The sequence below is a fragment of the Molothrus aeneus genome, chromosome 5, assembly GCF_037042795.1.
Source record: "Molothrus aeneus isolate 106 chromosome 5, BPBGC_Maene_1.0, whole genome shotgun sequence".
NCBI classification, from domain to species: domain Eukaryota; kingdom Metazoa; phylum Chordata; class Aves; order Passeriformes; family Icteridae; genus Molothrus; species Molothrus aeneus.
In genome coordinates this window covers 41,809,651-41,829,089 of record NC_089650.1, presented here as the reverse complement: position 1 = coordinate 41,829,089, position 19,439 = coordinate 41,809,651, and the positions used below count along the sequence as shown (strand labels likewise).

The 19,439-nt window shown below is 39.4% G+C and overlaps 1 protein-coding gene across 2 annotated transcripts in view; it reads left to right on the top strand.

The window, feature by feature from the left end:
* Window positions 1-16,604, top strand: part of PDZRN4 (PDZ domain containing ring finger 4) — a 229,995-nt gene extending 213,391 nt beyond the window's left edge. For both annotated transcript variants that reach the window (XM_066549828.1, XM_066549829.1), the window contains 4 exons: window positions 1,819-1,881; window positions 4,936-5,037; window positions 8,483-8,599; window positions 14,429-16,604. In XM_066549828.1, coding sequence (XP_066405925.1) covers window positions 1,819-1,881; window positions 4,936-5,037; window positions 8,483-8,599; window positions 14,429-15,955 — 1,809 coding nt within the window. In that variant the 3' untranslated portion in view covers window positions 15,956-16,604. The remainder of the gene's footprint in view (window positions 1-1,818; window positions 1,882-4,935; window positions 5,038-8,482; window positions 8,600-14,428) is intronic.
* Window positions 16,605-19,439: the final 2,835 nt, after the last annotated feature.

Below are 19,439 nucleotides of genomic sequence, written 5' to 3'. Positions count from 1 at the left end.
TTCTCGACAACCCTGCTTGCATTCTCACAGCCTCAGTAATATTAACAGTAGTCAATCATTATTGTATTATTTTTGTGTTTGTTACAATTGTGCTACACACAGACATATCAGAGATGGGTAGAGGGAGTAGCTTGAGAGATTAATAATATGTTAGAAAACCAAAATATAGAATTCTAAATACTGAGGTGGGATGAATCCTCAGGTTTTCACTGGCTCCACTCAGAAAACTTGGCACCCAGCACAGATTGTTAGCATTTCACATGATCAGTCCACAAGACTTCCAAGAACACCATCTCTGTTTGAGTCTCCAGTCATCCAAAGATTTTTTTTCTCTGGGTAAAACAAAACTCTTCTGAGTCCAAGGTCACTGCTGATTATTCTGCATGAACTGTGATCCCAGTTGGTCACTTTTTTGACATGTTGAACCAAATTTCGACATTAAAGAAAGGTTCTTTACCAAAAGGGTAGTTTGTTCCTGGAATAAGGCTGTCCAAGGGTGTGGTCACAGCACCAAGCCTGTCAGAATTAAAGGAGCAACTAGACAAAGCTTTTAGTCATATGTTGGGCTTTTTTAGGTAGTCCTTTGAGGAGGAGGTTGTTGGACTTAATGGGGGCCATGTGGGTCGATTCCACCTTGAGACATTCTGTGGTTCTAAATTCTTAGTGGAGCTCATGGATGGAGAGGATCACAAAATACAGAATTCTCCTATGTATCAGTGAATGGGATGAAGGGAAGATTACACATAAAGAGGCTGGTAGCAATGTTAAATAAGCTGAAGAGCAAAGCCTTGGAACAAGAATGAGGAATTAATATAAATTACCTACGAATATATCTTCCACCAGTTGTATAAGCTGTCTGTTTGACCTTGTGAGGGCAAAGAAAGTTCAGGAATCTCTTAATACATTCCAGGATTATATCTGAAATGTTCTGTTTATCCTACATGATAAAATTTTCTCAGACCTTTGAAAGTGAATGTATTGATATTATCTTTTGTACTTGATTAAGGACTTCAGATTCATTGGTTTTTTATGACAATGCACAAGAAAATAATATCTAACACATAGAAGATGTATCCCGCAAACTCAATGCCCAACTCAAAATTTTGGTTTGAAAAAAGAACTTATATCACAATGAGGCAAAGTAAATGTTTTAAGACAACCATCAAGTGAAAGGTGATAGATTGAATTGTCCTGCAACAAACAGTAGGTAATTACTCAGGGGTGAGCTATAGTGTCTTTGATAAACTATCACTGGAGCCCTAAATATCTGTTTAGGTTAAATTAACTTAAATTTAACTGGTTCAGACTAGGCATGATTTACAGGACCTGTGAGTGATCCATACAATATGGATCCTTCGGGTTTTTTTGATGTTTCCTTGTGAACAGATTGATTACTAAGAAAATAATTTAATAGTAAATGTTTCCATGGAAGAAAAAGAATCGTGCCCAAAGACAGGCCCATTTGTATAGAGGTATCAACTGCTGCAGAAGCTTCTCAGTCCATAGTGAACTTCCAGAGAAAAGGGTGTCTCATTAATTTTTAATGCTCTGACAGCTGAAGGTTAATGCCTGACAGTGGTAAAGTATTAATTTGAAAATCATATGTTCCCAACCCTTTCTATCTTGAGGCTTTTTTCTGAAACAAGCTCATATATGATCATTTAAAGAACTCCTTCATTTCTGTTACTCTAAAGGAAACTTCAGCTTGCCTCTGTACTGTTTCAAAATTGTACTTTTTCAACTCTTGCAATTTTGCAGCTGTTAAAATTTCCCATAAAAGTCTTTTCATGTTCAGTTACTGGTTGTTGTCCTGTGCAGGTTGATCCAAACAGCATTGCTGCCAGAGATGGACGGATCCGTGAAGGAGACCGCATTTTGCAAGTATGTGATGAGAGACTCTTCCTTAAACTCTTTCTTCAGACAAACATGCAGTGCCATCTTCTCTGTGGACTATTAATGAGGGAAGATAGTTCTCTTTGTTACTGTGATCGATGAGAAAATCCATGTCTGTCTGTTTTTTAACACAATAGCTGGGAGCTAGAGTGTGTGTATTGAAAAATGAGACTGACAAACTCGTTCTGGCTCATGCACTTACATCCCATGTCTTTTTTTTCCCCATATTTATTAGAAAATCTCATTTCCACTATGTTCATCTCAGTGTCAAATTCTAAACAGGATCCTGCAGACATAAATATAAGTCAAAGACATGCTGATCATTAACCAATTGCATAAATTTGAGTAAAACTCTTTATGGTAAGCATAGATAATATGAGTTTTCACAGAAAAAAAGTGTTGGTTAGAGAAGGATGATCTTGAACGAACTTAAGGAGGGGGGTTCATTAGGTTTTTGTTAATATTTTATTTTCTTCCACAATAATACATTGCTTTTCTGAATTCTTTTCTAATCCACCACCTTGGCTTTTTTTTCTCCCTTTGTTTCTGTTGATCTACTTGCTTAAAGAGCTACCCCAAAGATAGGTATGTTACAGCATACGTTTGTGTGTTACAGTTATCAGTGGGTGGCTGGCTTCTTCTGCACAGGGCAGTGTATCTGTACAGTGAGGGAAGCAGTGAGAATGGCAGTGGGTTTCCATTTCCAGCCAGCAATGGGTAGTGCATTTTTCACCACTGTGCAAAATCATGAAACAGCTGCTAAAAATCACTTGGCGGGAAACTTTTTGCTGTATTGTAGCATTTTCATTCCAATTCCAAGTAGATTTGCCTTGTACTTTTGCCTTTTTTCACTGAAGCCCCAGAAGAAACTCCTGGTGATGACAGGTTGGTTTTCTGTAACATGTTCCATAATTGCCCTTCATTAATTTAAGCAGATGAGCTTTCAGGTTTTCACAAGATCAGTCGGTTCCTTCCTTCCAATCTTTTCATTTCTGCATGAAATATCTTTGCTGAAACTTTCCACTCCTTTCCTTTTTGTAAAATTCCTGGGTGGACAGCCAACAGCAGTTCAGGCAAATGTTCTCCAGTTCCCAATGAAATTCAATTCATTTCAATTTTGAGTAAAGACTCCAGGGGTGAGAGAAAACATAGATAATTCTGGCATCCTCTTGTGGACTGGAGCATTACTTTAATGTCAGTGCTGATATATTGCTATGAATTTTATCATTAAAGTTAACACCCAGAGACTTATATGAGGTTTACTTTCATATCTGAAAACACATTGACCCTCTATCTCCTCTTATTGATGAGATAGCTCAGAGAAATAGAAGGTGACGGTGCCATTAGGGGTGGATTACACTGGGACTGGGAGAGAAACAGATCCTTGAGCACAGGGGTTTTTTCTGTGGGTGGCAGGCAGCATTGGTTAAGGCTATGGGGGGAATGTTGTTATGTGTATTCCTCACAAAATGACAGCAGGTTTTGTCTTGTTTTTGAAGCTGTAACTGCACCCTTTTCATTCTCAGAAACCACCAGTCTTTACAGTCTAAGCATCTGAAAACTGCCTGAGTATTTTAAATAAAATGTTACAATGTCAAGGGAAAGTTTTAAGAGGGCAGTCCTCGTGGTAGTTGCCTAAACTTCTGATGTTTTTAGCTGTAAACCTGCAGGCTGAGCACAGTCCATGGGGGAGGCTGAAGTCCTCTCTTTCCCCATGATAGTGCAGCTGTGATGGGGTGGCCACCTTCAGGTGGTGTGGGGACAGCCCGGCTGCCTCCTCTGGGGCCATGGCGAGCAGTTACTCAGTTGATAGGAGTTATTGGAGGAGCCACCATGTCTGGGGATATTTTGTGCAGGCTGCAAATCTGCTCCCAAGCCTCTCTGTGGCTGCATCTCTGCTTTTTATCTTAGGGCAGCTCTGTGTTACCTGGTCTCCCACAGACCACAACTATCCCATCGTGTAAGCTTTGAAGAGTCTCAGACATTTTGCTCACTGCCAGTTAGGTATTCAGGGATTTTCTTTAATCTGAATTAAAGCTATGCTTTTGAATCAGGGCTTTCAGGCCAAACATATGTACAAAAATGCAACTTTCTCTTTGATTTTCAACTACAAGTTCAAATGGACTTGAAATGGAAATAAAATTACAACTGCTACTTTGAAATGGAACCATTAGATTTTTTCCCACCAAAAATATTCAGGTATTTCTACCATCCAGTTTTGTTTTCACTCTCTGTGAAATAGACCGAATTTTGGAGGTTTTGTTGCCACAATGAGAATAATTCACTTCTTGTGCTGTGAATTGGACAAAACTGAATTCTTAGGAGAAATAAGATTTCTATTTGATTCCTTCAGAAATGGTTTTTGGACAATGAAAATTGTGTTTGTTACCATATAGCCATGGATGTCATTGTTTTAATGGGGTTACAAAATAGGAGAAAGGTAGCAAGAAAAGACGAGTTTCATTGAAGAACCACTTTTATTTTGATTATCCCCTTGTAAGGGGGATACATATGTTTTGTGTGGTACCAGCTACTAAGCTGTCCGCACAAATATGAAATGATTAAATGGAGCAGCAACAAACAGTGGCCTGAAAGTATTGCCTGGTGAGAGATAATACTGTAGCTCTCTAATTGGCTCTCTACCAGCATTCAGTGACTGATTTCAGCTGTAGCATTACCAGTCTTCTTCCACCAGCACTATTATCTCAGAGTGACACTTCCATTACTCTGAACGGAGAAAGATGAACGTCACCTGTCAGGGGCTGGTTAATTGTGTTGCTAGATGTATGTTACCAGGGCGCAGGTTGGACATTTATGAACATAACTGCTTCCTCTGATGTCCACCATCCTTCAACGATCAATACAGCTCTTACAGTAAGCGCATAATTGAGTGAAGGCACTTACCACCGAGGGGCTGAAGATGAGCCCGTTGTGCAATTTTCATTGTCCATACATTCAGCACAAATGAGCTGATATCTGCCCTTTATTGTGTGTTGCTTTGTGGAAATAGAAACTAATGTGCCACTTTCATTTGTTTCCTAGATAAATGGCCAAGATGTCCAGAATAGGGAAGAGGCAGTGGCGTTGCTCTCCAGTGAAGAATGCAGGAAAATTGTGTTGCTGGTGGCGAGGCCAGAGATGCAGGTTAGACTAAACAGATGCACTGAGCCAGAACCTGGGTTATACCATGCATTCACTGTCACTGCAAGTAATGAGCTGCCAAGAAATAGGAATGCCAAAGTTACTGACAAAAGGCGCAAGCAGTTAATTGCAGAGCTTTGCTCTTTTTTTATCCAACAAAGAAAATAATATGATATTACTAGGGCATGTTTTCCCCAAACTAAACAAGTTTTATTCCAGCAGAGTGAGCAGGTATATAAATAAAGCTGGCAGCACCAATATGATATTAGTAAAATATGAAGTAGAACTTGAAAACTATGCATTACTCATTAGAGGATTCTGCTTTGTTCAGGGGATAAATTTCCCATACTTAACGTTTATCAATTTTATCTTTAATATGAAGTTTATAATTTATATGAACTTACACAAAGCGGTAGCTTGTCATTTCTGAGGGGTTGTTTTATGCTATGTGGTTATAACCAGACATGTAAACTATTAATGTATGTATAAATTATGGGACTTTCTCTACAGTCTCATTCAGCAAATGGAAATCTAATTGTTTTTAGAGCATCCTGGTCACAAAAACATGCCTGCATTTTGGGAGGTGCATTTTCAAAATCTTTTAGAAGCATTTTTATGATTTTAAAAATAAAATTATGCCAATACCAAGAATCTTGCTATTCCAAGAATTTTTAATATCATTGCAGGGAACAGATGTTAGGTTGATTATCAGATAAAGAAGAGGTAGAGTGGTAGAAGACTGCTGTTTTTGTATCCCTTTATATTCTATTTGCAGGCCTTTGCAAAGCAAAGGACGTTATATTGTCACTGTTCTATCTGCCAACAATTCAGTTGGTTAAGTTGCCATTTGTCTCTCATGCTATTGTTCTGATATTTTCAGTCTCACTAGCTGCATATTCTGTATAAATTAAATTAAGTAAGTGTGATTCTCTACTTAAATACCGTAGTTATAAAAGAGTCACAATGTCAGCATTCATATCATTTATGTTTTTCAGGAAGCTAAACAATTCTAATAAAACCAGTGACAAAGTACAGCAAAAATGGGTGTGCCTCACTTTATACTGCAAAATTATAGTTCTCAGTTGCTGAAATTTTGAAAGAGATTTTTAAATGTTATTCCAACTGTTTTTCATTAGGATTCTGTTTTTCTCTAGGGAACAGAAAATCACCCACTATAAAAAATACATGCCCAGAGAAAGTTCAGTCTCTGTATTTGTTTAGACTGGTCAACATGACATAAGGAGCCAATATGATAAGATTAGTATGAGATAAGGAGTTAATTATGTGTACCAATGTAGCTTCCCACATGAATACTCCTTAAAATAATAAAATAATAAGTGGGGGGTTGGTTTATGTTTGGGCCTTTAGTGCTGGATTTTTGTGTTCAGTTTATGTGTTTTAAGCACATACTCATACAAAACTGATGAAAAAGCCAGACTAGGTCAGAGATCAGGTCAGACTAGGTCAGATCTGTCAACTGATTTCTGCTAGTTGTGTTGCTTTGACTTGCCAAAAACCAGCAGGATTAAGCAGGCTTTCATTTCTAGATCAAAAATTGTAATGGCAGTATTGCAGCCTTGAAAGGGTAACTGCTGAGCACATTCCCTCAGTAACAGGGAAGAAAACCCCTCTGGCCTCATATATTTGCAGTGACTAATGAAGTTTTGAAACAGAGCATTAGAGGATCACACCGCACACATGCATTCTCATGTGTGAATGTGTACACAGTGTAAATAATGCACGTGTATGCTAAGGCACATATTCATTTTCTTTCAAAAGCTGTAACGTAACATGAGTGTTCTTATTAGTTATATAATGGGACTGCCACAATCAAATGAGCAGATTTGCCCAAGTGAGATTCATCTTTCATCCTCAAAATTTGTTAATCTCTGCAATTTTCTCACATGAGGTGAATTAAACTGTGTCCTTTACAGCGGAGGAAGGCTGTGCTCATGCTTTCCTTGGGGTGAAAAAAGTAAACAAGACAAGTAAACAAAGCTACCACATGTTTCACAGAACAGTTTGAAAGTCCCATTGAGGACAAACATAAAAATTATATGTCCTCAAGGAAAAAAGTCTCCTCCTAATCCCAAACCGTATGTGGCTGGCTTTACCAGGGGAAATGTTGAAGGCTTCTTTATAAGAGGACAGAATTTCTTGACATGGGCAAAACCACATCGGAGTTTATTAAGGAAACAGTGATGTTCTGCCAGTATTCCATTAGAAGTACTGCACAGCATCAGTCACTCCTTGTGTAGTTTTGAACTACTACTGCTACTACTGCTACTACTACTACTACTACCAGTTCAGTTTAACTTTTCGGACTTACATCTGTGACCAGACATATCCTGGCTTGGAGGCAGTGGTAATTCTGCTCTAGGAGTTGGCCTGTGCTACATCTCTCTTGCTATCTTGGGACATGAGTACTTGGTATTCTTGTAATTGTCTTATGCTGAGGCTTTTCCTTTCAGCAAGTTTTTGTCACCATTGGCAATCCCTGTGGTTCCCTCATCAATGACAAAACAACCAATGTTTCCTTCTCCTACAATCCTGTCATTATAGTCAAGAGTGCCACTGACCAGTGTTTTTCTTTTTGATGCACTGCGCCATCTGGCAAGGGATTGCAGGTACAAAGGATCATTATGTTCATGTGCACACATGAGCATAATGAACAAAATGGAAATAACAGCATTTTAGGCCAGGGTGCCTGTTTTATCAGTTTTGAAAGATGTGAAGGGTATGAAATAGGTTCAAGAAGAGATATATACTTGACAGAAAACATGGCATCCCCTCCTGTCCTTTTGCAACATTGTGTTCACCAAATGTCAATGTACTATTTTATACTTGGCAAGAAAAAACCAAGCAAACAGATAAACCTTGTTTCCAAACACACCAGGAGAACTAAAATTGCCTCCCTTCAAGTCACCTCATCTTTCTATCACTCTGTTCTGTTTATTTGTTTACCTGGAAGATCAATGGGAAGATAGTGACAGAAACGCAGCATAAGGTTTCCATTGAGGCGATGGCAGCAGGGCTGGAATGGAGGTTGTTAGAGAGAAGAGCCCAGTTGCCTCCTGGCCCTATTAGTAACACTGCCATTCTTGCAGTGCAGGGTCTCTCAGTAGTAATGAACATGACAGCTTCAGGATTGTGCGCTGTGCCTTTCATACCTTTTGAAAGGAAATAATGTCTGTGCTGTGCAGTCTCCTTCATTATGAGAGAAAATCAGTCATACTGTTTTACGAAAGGATAAAAGACACGAATCCCATCTTTTTATCCTTTTTCTTTTCTATTTTTTTTGAGACGTGAACTTGAACTCCTACCGCCTGACTTTCTGAAGAGAATCGTTAGAATAAAAAGAACTAGTCAAGCATTGCCATTTGGGTTTACTCTATTTTAGCATGTGTCCTTGCTAACATAAAATAACATACTGATGTATTCTTTGCAGCTGGAGGAAGGGTGGCTGGATGATGAAAGGAATGAATTCTTAGAAGAGTTAAACTTGGAAATGTTGGAAGAGCAGCATAATGAAGCGATGCAGTACACAGCCAATGAGGTGGAGCAGGTACGACCACTACTAAAAATATAATTTGAAATTTTTCTAGGTATACTTTTTTATTAATAGAGAATGAAACAGTGTGCTGTAAAATGGAGTCAAAGGCTTTGATAGAGTTCTCTCTCCAAATGCTGTGATCTCCGGCACACTATGTAAGGAAAAAGAGAACAATACATGCTTAGGCCCAGTATATCAATTAATAAACAATATAATAGGGTGTGAAAAGTGCACATTTCTCCTTTTCTCTGAACTCTCAGAATAATATTGCTTTCCTTCATTAATTCTGAAGCGTTTGGGATTTATGATGTTAAACTTCATGTCAGTTTTTTTAAACTGGTGCTAATAACACCGAGGTCATGGGTTCAATCCCCATATGCAGGATTTAACTTTAGAGCTGGACTTGATGATCCTTTTGGGATGCATGCAATGTATGAGCCAGCCTTGCACCAGAGCTTGCAAAACAAGATAGAAGACATGTTTAAATAAACAACAGGTGTTTTGTTAATGGGAGTGTATTTCTCTTACACCGACAGCGCACAGCTCAGCATTTGTTTTGTTAATGGAGACAAATAAGCTATTGTTAGCATAGTCTCAGCTTGCTCCTGTCCTGACTTTTACCTGCCCATATGTTCTGTAGGCTGTGTGACTGTGGCAAACATACCCTACAGTTTCATCAAGTGGTCTTCTCAGATGTACGTTGTTGTGAAAGGTGTAAGTACCCACTCCTGGATCAGATGATCTGCCACTGTGCACACCTGTGTGGAGCCAAAGAAATAAAATTCAACTTCTCCTGGCTTCTGGATTTATGCAGCTGGGAAGAAACTGTTTTTCCACCCACAGAACTTTGTGACTTACAATTTTTACCCCATTTTGAATTGCTCAAAAAGGACAGCCTGTGGCATTTTTCTTTGAAGAGAGGCAGAAAGACTATGAGAGCCTTCTCTTTTCTGGAAACCAGGGAGCTTCTTTGACTACAAATGCCTCAATGCTTGGTCCACATTGGGGGGCCTGAATGTGCATTTAGTCTGTTTCCTCCTGACCTCCCCTTCAGCCTTGATACTGGGTCAATGAGTAGGCAATAGCTCATAGTAAAGCTCTTCCCTGTATATCAATGAAATATTCATTGGGACACAGACACTGATGGAATAATTAAGTCAATTCTCTGAAAAATGACAGATCAGATTACAAATATTTGATCTTATAAGCATTTAATTATTTACACCAAGTGGAATAACTCCAGGCTTGGGGGGAAGGGAGCCTTGCAACAGGATTTTTACCAGCCTTTTAGATGTGACTCTCCTTTCCAGGCAGTGAGCCAAGCCTCAGTTTCCCAGGTTAAATGTGCTAAGTGCTGCAGTGCTAGCTACTTTCAGCTGATATATGGCATCTTGTTTATTGTTTTAGCCAAAATTTTATCTTGGATACCAAATATTTCCTGTCAGAAAAACCACTTGCTCTTTGCAAACCATTTCATTTGCATGGTGACATTTTCACTCAAACCTCCAGTTCTGGTAGAAATTCTTGAACAAGTCTATCTATCAACTCCTACTAGGCACTCACATTACAGGTTGGGACCTCTGCAATCACTTCACCATTGTGACTTTACACTGAAAACTTCATGTCAAACTTTGGCTTTGGATGAATTTGGGTTGTGGATAGTGTTAATGAGTAAACAGTGGTATTCTGTGATGTGCTTTCACAGAACCCATTGAATTTGTTTATTCCCTGTAGGAATCTTTTGCCAAGCATATTTTTTGCCAAACTGAGATTTTATATTGCTATAAAGAACAGTACACTAGGAAAAAAATTGTGGTCACTTGTGATCTGTCAGTATCTGACATTGCATTGCTTGAAGTAATTCTAGGACAGCCAGACATTTCTTTGCCCTTCTGATGAGTAATCGAATCAACCAAATGCAGCTTGGTGTGTAATGGGGCATCAGTAATTTGTGACAGCTGCTGTCTCTCTAGACTCTATGCAGTGACTCGTCAAGTCAGAAAACTGGTTCTTTACTCCTTGTTAGGCTGGGAAATCTAGAAGTTTCCTGAGGGGAATCACACCATCCATTGGAGCTATGAAACCACTCTCATTGCAGCTGCCAGTGGCCAATCTGTGTATCTCCAAGCTCCCCGGCTGGCCAAGGAGACCAGCCTTGATTTTTGTGAACTAAAACTTAGCCCTCTGGCTTCATAATCATCTGTCATCATGAAGCTCAAGAGCTGCAGGAATGAATACACTTTCTATCATAATATCCTTCCAAATACAAGTCTGTTTTACAGAATGCCGTTTTAGCATTTAATGTGAGCTGTCACAAAAAAATTTGGTACAGTTTGTAATAGAAGAGTCAAGTAGATAGTCATGTCATTTCTGTATGTTTTTGACCTACTCTGTAGAATTCAATCAAGAATTGTATCTTCTCTGTATGGAATAATCCAAAAAGCCTCAAGGAAAGATGTAATTCTCCATTTTTTATAACTCATTGTGTTCCTTTCCCTTTACGACATCATGGTTCATTGTGCAGCAGAGATAATTTTCAGAAGACTGCCTTTCATGTGCCATGCAGAAATTCTTATTGGTATAGTGTAATATATCAGAACCTATTAAGAAGAAGAAGAAAGAATTGGATAAAAAGAATTCTTCTAGTTCATTCAAAGCTGAAATACAGAGAAAATATCTGGGGAAAAATCCTTTTTTTGAAAGAAGCCTGTTTTAAAAGACCAGCATTGTTGGCAGAAGAGCATTTTCCCTTTTAGTGAACCACTGAAATAAATTCCAAATTTCCCTTATGGTTTGAGTACCTCTAGGTTAGCCTGCCACTGGAGATTCCTCTCCCTGTGACATGTCTCCCTCTCACTGTCAGAGACTGACCAGAGAGCCCAGCTGTGTTTGTTGGAGGCTTCAACTGAATCATACGGCATTCAGACTTTAGTAGCAGCCTGGGTTTTGAGTCCCAATATACATTATAAATTGTAAAAGAATAGAACAGTGTCTGAATTCCTGCAAGATTAGCCATTTTATAGGCAGGAATTCTTGCTGGAGCTGAAATGCAGAATCTTTTGAGGTTCATTTATTGCTTGATTGTACGCACTGCTGGGTTTACCTTCTCATTATCTGAGTTCTCACTGCAAAGATGAGGCCTAAGGAGCCCTTTGGTATTTCAAACAGAAATAAGTGTAGAAGAGATTGACAATGTATGTTTGAAAACAAACACTTTGTTTGAAACAGATATCAGATAACACTAGAAAAAGCAACACACTGAAAATTGTGGATTCTCTCTTGTTTTTCAGAAGGGGTGTAATGTGGAATTGGGCTTGTTATATTTTAAAATAAAATTAAAATTATCTCATACGGTTAAAGACTGCTCAGTCTGCACATGTTTAGGAGCTCTGGCAAGCATGAAATGTCCACGACAAAAATACCAGGGGCTACCTTACTTGAGTCACAATGGATTTTTTTAATAAAATGTATCTCAAAAACATGCAGTATAATAAATATCTGTATTACTTTCCATTTTCTTAATTGACTTAGCTGTAAGTATCCACATACTGGGGAAAAATTTAATGTGATATGGATGTGTGCTTTAGTTTGAGAAGAATCTGAATTTATAGTCACTTGTTTTCTCCTGAGGGAACCCAAAGTCACTATCTGACATTCAGATGTCTGTACTACAGCCACTTATATTTCATCAGATCAATCCCGCTCATCTGGTTTCTACTTGACTCAAAAGATGGACTTTGCTTTGTTTACACCTTTTGTGTGTGCGTGTTAATTCCAGATAGTGTAACTTAAGTAGATGGCAGAGTATTATATTCGGTCAGTATAAATCAGGTTGAAGAAGCAAAGCTTAAATTATTGATAAAAGTGGTGTGGAAAACAAGAGCTACCAGTTCTGAAAGTGTTGATTGCATGGGCCTCAACTGCAAAGTCTCTTCCCAACACCTATACAAATAGCCTCATTAAGTGGTTTCTTTCAGAAGTGCTCAAATATATGCTTAGGGTGGTGTAATACCATGCAGAAGACATCAGAGGAAGTATCATAAAGCTCTGCTCTTGTAAGCTGTCTAGCTGGGCTAACACATAAACCACCCTCTTTGGAGTTTTAGTCATATGGATGCAAATTGTGTAATTTCACTCATGCCCAGAGTCAAATAGCAGACCTGACCATCCTCCTTTGGTCATGTGAATGGAATAGGCACCCAGATTCCTGACTGCCCTGCAACACTGCCCTCCTGTTGTCTGGTGGAGCTGTTCTCCCTCCTGTCAGTAGTTAAATATTTTCCAGAGCAGTGAGAAATATGGATTGCACATTGCAGTGCCATGGCTGGGGTGAAGTGTAAGCTGCCCGGGTTGGAGTCGTTTCTCTGCTGAAAGGTTTGGGGGCAGAGGAGGTCAAGACAAACTGCAGCAGCTCCAAAGCAGGTGAGAGAAGGGAACAGAATAGCATTCACCAGGAGGAGGTGAACTAGAAGGATACTAAATTAAATCTCCTAAGGCATCTTTTCAGAAATTTTTAACTGGTTTGTCACAGACACCAAATTCTCCTGGTGGTGTGTTTCTTTCAATATTTGCTTTATTCCACTCTTACACTGAATTGGGAGTGGAGGTTATTTTTGTTTTTCTGACCCTAGGCCATTATTTTTTCATAACAGTTGAAGAAATGAAACCAGATGAAGGGCATGTGATCATGAGGTGCACATGAAGAGAGGAGAAGGAATGACATAGGAGACATATTTTCATCCTGTTTTACTGTTTGTCAAAGTAGATAAAACGGGAATTATGACAGTGGCCTCTTTAAGTTTGTTTCCTTTCACTGGGTGCACAGTACCTTTTTTCTCTCCTGATTATTACAGTCATTATACATAATTATCCAATTATACCTCCTAAAAGAGACATGGTGTTGGTACTCTGTGTAGTTAGGTACTTGGTCATACAAATTGCACTCTGCATGATTCTTTGCTTATCTGGTTTGAAAAATAAAGTGTCTGTCTCTTCAGAGAGATATTATCTCTGGATAATATTCTATGGAATATAAATAGGTTGAGAATATAAAAATAGGTGAGGTACAATGAATGGAGTGCTAATCAGCAGTCAAAAAGCTTGGCATTATATCCATGGCAAAGCATTCAGTGTTGTTCTGCACTTAATATTGAAAGACTGCTTTTAGTTTTTAGGAACAGAAACTCTAACAATGGAAATAAATGAGTTTTCAAAAAGAGTTTCCAGGAATGAAACAGACTGAGGTCCTTCTGAGCAGAATCCTAGAATCTGAAATGAACACTTTTTCAGAAAAAGGCTACTGGGCACAAGAAGTGTAGGAGAAGGCCATGGAGGGTGTAATGAAGCAAACAAAAGTTCACTGTTTAAACAAAGAAACAGTAGTTGTTTTGCATCCTTTAGGTTGTACTAGTAGTCATTGCTTCATTGGCTGCTTGCTCTGTTTGTTTGAAGTGATACCAGTACTGAAGCTTTATCTCAAGTTTGAGAAGATTTCAGCTCCACCAGTGGAGCCATAATCCAGAATCAAAATCAGCTCACCATCTGGTGATCATTATCTTTAAGCATTGCAAAGAGATGGCTTAGCTAGAGAGGGAAGTATTTCTTTACAGACCTAAGCAGCTATGTCACTAGTACTGTAATTCACTTACTTTGCTTAGTATGGAAACCACAGCATGGCTCTCAGAAATGTTTAAAAGCTATGAGCAGTAGGACTGCTGTTTAGTGATCTGTTTTAATTGAGCTTAAATCAGATCCCAGCTGTTTAAGCAAAAGAGAACCGGAAAATAATTCTTCGATATGATCTGTATTTGATAATCCTTTTGGTTTACTCATTTTTTTTAGCCAAAGAAACATGAAGAGGAAGATGGCACTACAGACACTGCAACCTCATCATCCAACAATCATGAGAAGGACAGTGGGGTGGGACCTACAGATGAAAGTCTTCGCAATGATGAGAGCTCAGAGCAAGAAAATGCAACTGAGGAGCAGAACGGTGCTACCCTGCAGAGCAAACGGGATCTGGGCCACAGCCAGGACACATTAGGCAGTGTTGAGCTCCAGTGCAATGAAAGCTTTGTGTCTGGGGAATACATTGAATCTGATTTCATAGGAAACCCAGAGGAGGAATGTGAAAGGTTTCGGCAGCTGTTGGAACTGAAGTGCAAGATTCGAAACCATGGGGAGTATGATCTTTATTACTCAAGCAGCATGATAGAATGCAACAGAAGAGACCAAGATGGAGTGGAGCATGAGCTGCAGCTACTCAATGAGGAACTGAGGAACATTGAACTTGAATGCCAGAATATTATGCAAGCTCACCGGCTCCAAAAGGTGAGAGACCAGTATGGAGACATTTGGTCTTTACATGATGAAAGTTTCAGGAATTATAACACCAGCACAGATGTACAAAGAGGCAAACTGGATGACATCATGGAGCACCCTGTGAAGTCTGACAAGGACAGCTCCAGTGCCTACAACACTGCTGAAAGCTGCAGGAGCACTCCGCTGACTGTGGAGCGATCCCCTGATAACTCTCTCCAGAGGGTAATCAGCATAACCAACAGGAAAAACCTGAGGACCACAATTGTTGCTAATCAGTCATCCTCAAGACAAAGCAACGGGGAGACAACCTCAGCCAAAACCAAACCCACCGAGCAAAACAGTGCTGCTGAGAATGCAGTGCTGGCATCAGAAAGCAGCAAATTCACAGACCAGGATAGGCAAGACAGCGAGCACATTCCCTATTTGTCTCCATATCACAGTTCTTCTTACAGGTATGGGAACATCCCTGCTCATGCAAAGCATTATCAAAGCTATATGCAGCTGATCCAGCAGAAGTCTGCTGTGGAGTATGCCCAGAGCCAGCTCAGCCTGGTGAGCATGTGCAAAGACTCGCAGAAGTGCATGGAGCCCAAGATGGAATGGAAAGTGAAAATAAGGAGTGATGGGACGAGGTACATCACAAAGAGACCAGTTCGAGACAGAATCCTGAAGGAACGTGCCTTAAAAATTAAAGAGGAGCGCAGTGGGATGACGACAGATGATGACACGATGAGTGAGATGAAGATGGGTCGCTACTGGAGCAAAGAGGAGCGGAAGCAGCATTTGGTGCGTGCTAAGGAGCAGAGGAGGCGGCGGGAGTTCATGATGAGGAGCAGGCTGGAGTGTCTAAAGGAAAGTCCACAGAGTGGCAGTGAGGGCAAAAAAGAAATCAACATTATTGAACTGAGTCACAAAAAAATGATGAAAAAGAGAAACAAGAAAATCTTGGACAACTGGATGACAATACAAGAACTGATGACACATGGTGCTAAATCCCCAGATGGCACAAGAGTGCACAATGCCTTTTTATCAGTTACTACTGTATGAACACAACTTCTAACAGAGAGTATACTACCAGTTTAGGTAGAGTACAATTGCCTCGTTCAATGTGGCATTTTTATATATTTTGTGACTGTTTATAGTTTGATCTTTTTGTAAGCAAAATGGCCTGGTATTTTTCATTTGTTTTTCATATAACAGTACCTTCTTTATCTGGCAGTCTTTCTTTATCCTGCAATATATTCATATTATTCATTTGTAAAAAAAAATATAGAAAAGTAAAGCAAAAAATTTCTTAACCTAACACATATCCTGTAACTTAAGATCTGGATTTATTTCTCTAATTTTGCTTTTTCTACTTTAGTAACAATACAATACCAAATCAAAACGCTTTATACTGTATCCTTGGCTTAACAAGTTTTAAAATTTTACATCTTAGATTGAATCTGTTCATAAAACATATGCCACATCCCATCATATAGATAAGAATGACATTTTTCCAACTGCATATTTTACAGTACATTTAATCTGTAAATTGTAATTGTACTTGTCCAAGTAAAGTGTAGGTGAGCAATTCTCCTGTGTTATGTAGTGGCGTTGGTCTTGTAGCTGCACAGTATGTGATAATTGTGAAGATGAAAGAGAAATAAATTATTGCTTATCTTTAAGAAATAAACAAAAGCCAAGCATTGTTTTATTTAGATTGAGAATTTTTCTTTAAATATAAGCCATTTCACTGTGCATGGTATTTACAGCATGTAGAGATTTCAAGAACAAAGGACACAATTCCATAGGATATTTCTTATGAATTAGCTTTTAATTTTGCAGAACACATAGAATGAGTGGGCCTTTCTGGCTTTTCCTTACCTGATATTATTAGTTAACTAAATGATTCATTGATGTATTTCTTTGTTGTAAGATGTTAGGTAACTGCCATGAGTCCTCTCCCTGGCTGAGCTTGCTGTTTGTTCTACACATACAAAACATGAGCACAGCATATGCCTAACTTTGAGCCAAATCTCATGCAAGAAAAACTAGCAGTGACACTTTCATAGAACATGAGTTAAGGAAAAACAGAGAATGAAACTCAACTAATTGAGTTACAGGTGTAAATTATTGTTGAGGAGCATCCAAGTCATTTAAAGCTCAGTGGGAGCTGGTTGGAGCTCAGGAGCAATGGCAATTTGCTGTCTGGGTGCTTGATGGGACTCCCTGACTCTCCATGCAGCAGAGGCCCCTCTGCTGCCACTGGGGAATCTTCTGAGCTGCTGCTGCTGGCAGCCCAGTGAGATAGAGCAAGCTGAAATGACTAGTCTTGGGCAGTCTGTGGGATTGAAGAAATGGCCTTATAGCTCCATTTTCATAGTCCCTGTGCTTGACTCACAGAAGTTCCTAACTGATTGTAGTGCTTCCCATAGCAGGATTAGGTTCTGAAGTCACCTGGCATCAGGCTTTAAAATATATGCTTAACATTGCAGAAAGGCACATAATAGTATTTCTAAACTACCAAATTCTGGGAATCATTCATTTGTTTTTAAACATTTTTGGCATTAGTTCACATTGGCAGTACTCTTTGCATCTCTAGGCATATAAATACTGTAAGAGCACTGCTCTCCAAGTGCTTAGGAAAATTATGCCACTGAGAGTTCACAGTCTGATAATCAGAAAATTCTCACTTCAAGACTCAGGGAGACATCACACTAAATCCTCAGCAAATATACAGCTGTTCAGGCTCATTGAAAAACACCTCCACTGTTTTCTTTTAAATTAATAAAAGTGTGGAATCCCTGACCAGAAAGGATCATAGGGTCACATAGTATTGCTTTCAAGGGGCTGATACCAGATTGTCTCTCCAGGTGAGCCTAGGAATTGTCTTTGCCCAACCTAAGTCATCTAGGAAGGTACACATTCTTCTGGAGGCATCTCAGCCCAGAGATTTGGCTGTTTCCCTTATTGCATTCCAGATATCACACTTAAACACAGGTCTCTCCTAATCTGAGTTCAGCTGCTATCAGCTCAAGAGAATGGCTGCTCTTATGTCTTTCCCTTAGACACAGTACTTACTGATTTTCTCCCATTACTAAATCATGACTCACAGTTCCCATCAAGCCAGTGTGACACTCATATTCAGAGAACAACATGAATCTTCAGAAAATGTAATATCATTATTTCATCGCTGAGAAATAAAAGTAGGAAAATCCATGTCTAATTAGAGAAAAGGGTGGTGGGGTGGGGGGTCCAAGTGGAGGGGAGGAGCTAAGCAATAGATAATAATTAGAGCAACAAATAAACAATATTTATAGTGTACTAATAGGCTGTAAGTGGAAATACTTCCAAATCTAGGGAAATCTGTCAAAATCTAGTCAGACAAAAGGGAAAACCAAGAGGTGATACAGAGATACTGTTGGTAGCACACGTGATGTGATTTCTAGCCTCGCACATGCCTGCCAGAGCCCAGCTACCTTCTCCTTTCTTCTTCCCCTGCTGAAATTCCCTGTTCCTACCTAATCCTTAATATGGGCAGTTTCCAGCAGCCCACAGTTTTCTCTCCTTTTTTCTAAACTACAGTTATTAAGTGTCATTTTCCTTTTTCTCTGGGCAGCTTTGGGGAGAAGCATTCATTTCTGCCTGATGAAATGCCTTGATCATTGCTGCTAGCATGAAAATAACCACGCAGCCCCAGAGTAAGGCCACCCAGGGTGGTGGTGTACAGGGGCTGAATGGCAGGTGAGTGTTTTACTGTTCACTGCCCTCAGCTGGTTTCTCTGCAGGGCAGGACTCAGCATTGCACTCCCTCATTCCAGCAATTTTGTGTCGGTGAAATCCAATGCTGACATCCCACATGTGGTTTATTCCTGCATATGTTTTTTTTCAAAATGTCGTTATTTTAACTGAGGACAATAACATTTTAGCACTAAGGCAAATTAAAAGAGAAGGAACAAAATGCCTTTTATGTTGTCATAAATCTTTAAAAACTTTGTCTGCTGAGAACTCTTTTCATATGAAGGAACATAAAACTGCTTTCCAACTGGAACAAGACCAGATCTTGTTTAGCAGGATTGCTCTGAGATAAAGTGCAAGTCAGGGAAGAGTAGCTGCATGGATATGTTACCATGGCCACATCACTGCTGGGAAAGGAGTTCATGTCCCACTCTTCTTTCCCCCAGCACTGGTACCCAGCTGAGACCAGTGGGAGGTAATTTTTCCTATGAAGCCAACAAAATGGCCTTGTAAAAAGCCTTGTTCCTCTTGACAACTGTATTGCCAACTGATTTAGGAGCAGTGCTCACCCTAAGTAAGGTTACAATCTGTGGGGTCCCTGAATCATCCTCTCAATGTAAGTATCCTAAAAGGGAAAAGGGTATTATCATGGCAATAAACTAAACCTGCATCTGTTTTGTTTTCTTTTTTTTAAGAAAGAGACTGGTAACATTATTTGAATTGAACACAAGCAATCAGAGATGAAATCTAGTCTGTGCTTGATACATTGCCCTGTGAGCCCAAACAAGGACCTTACAAGAGATGATAAAAC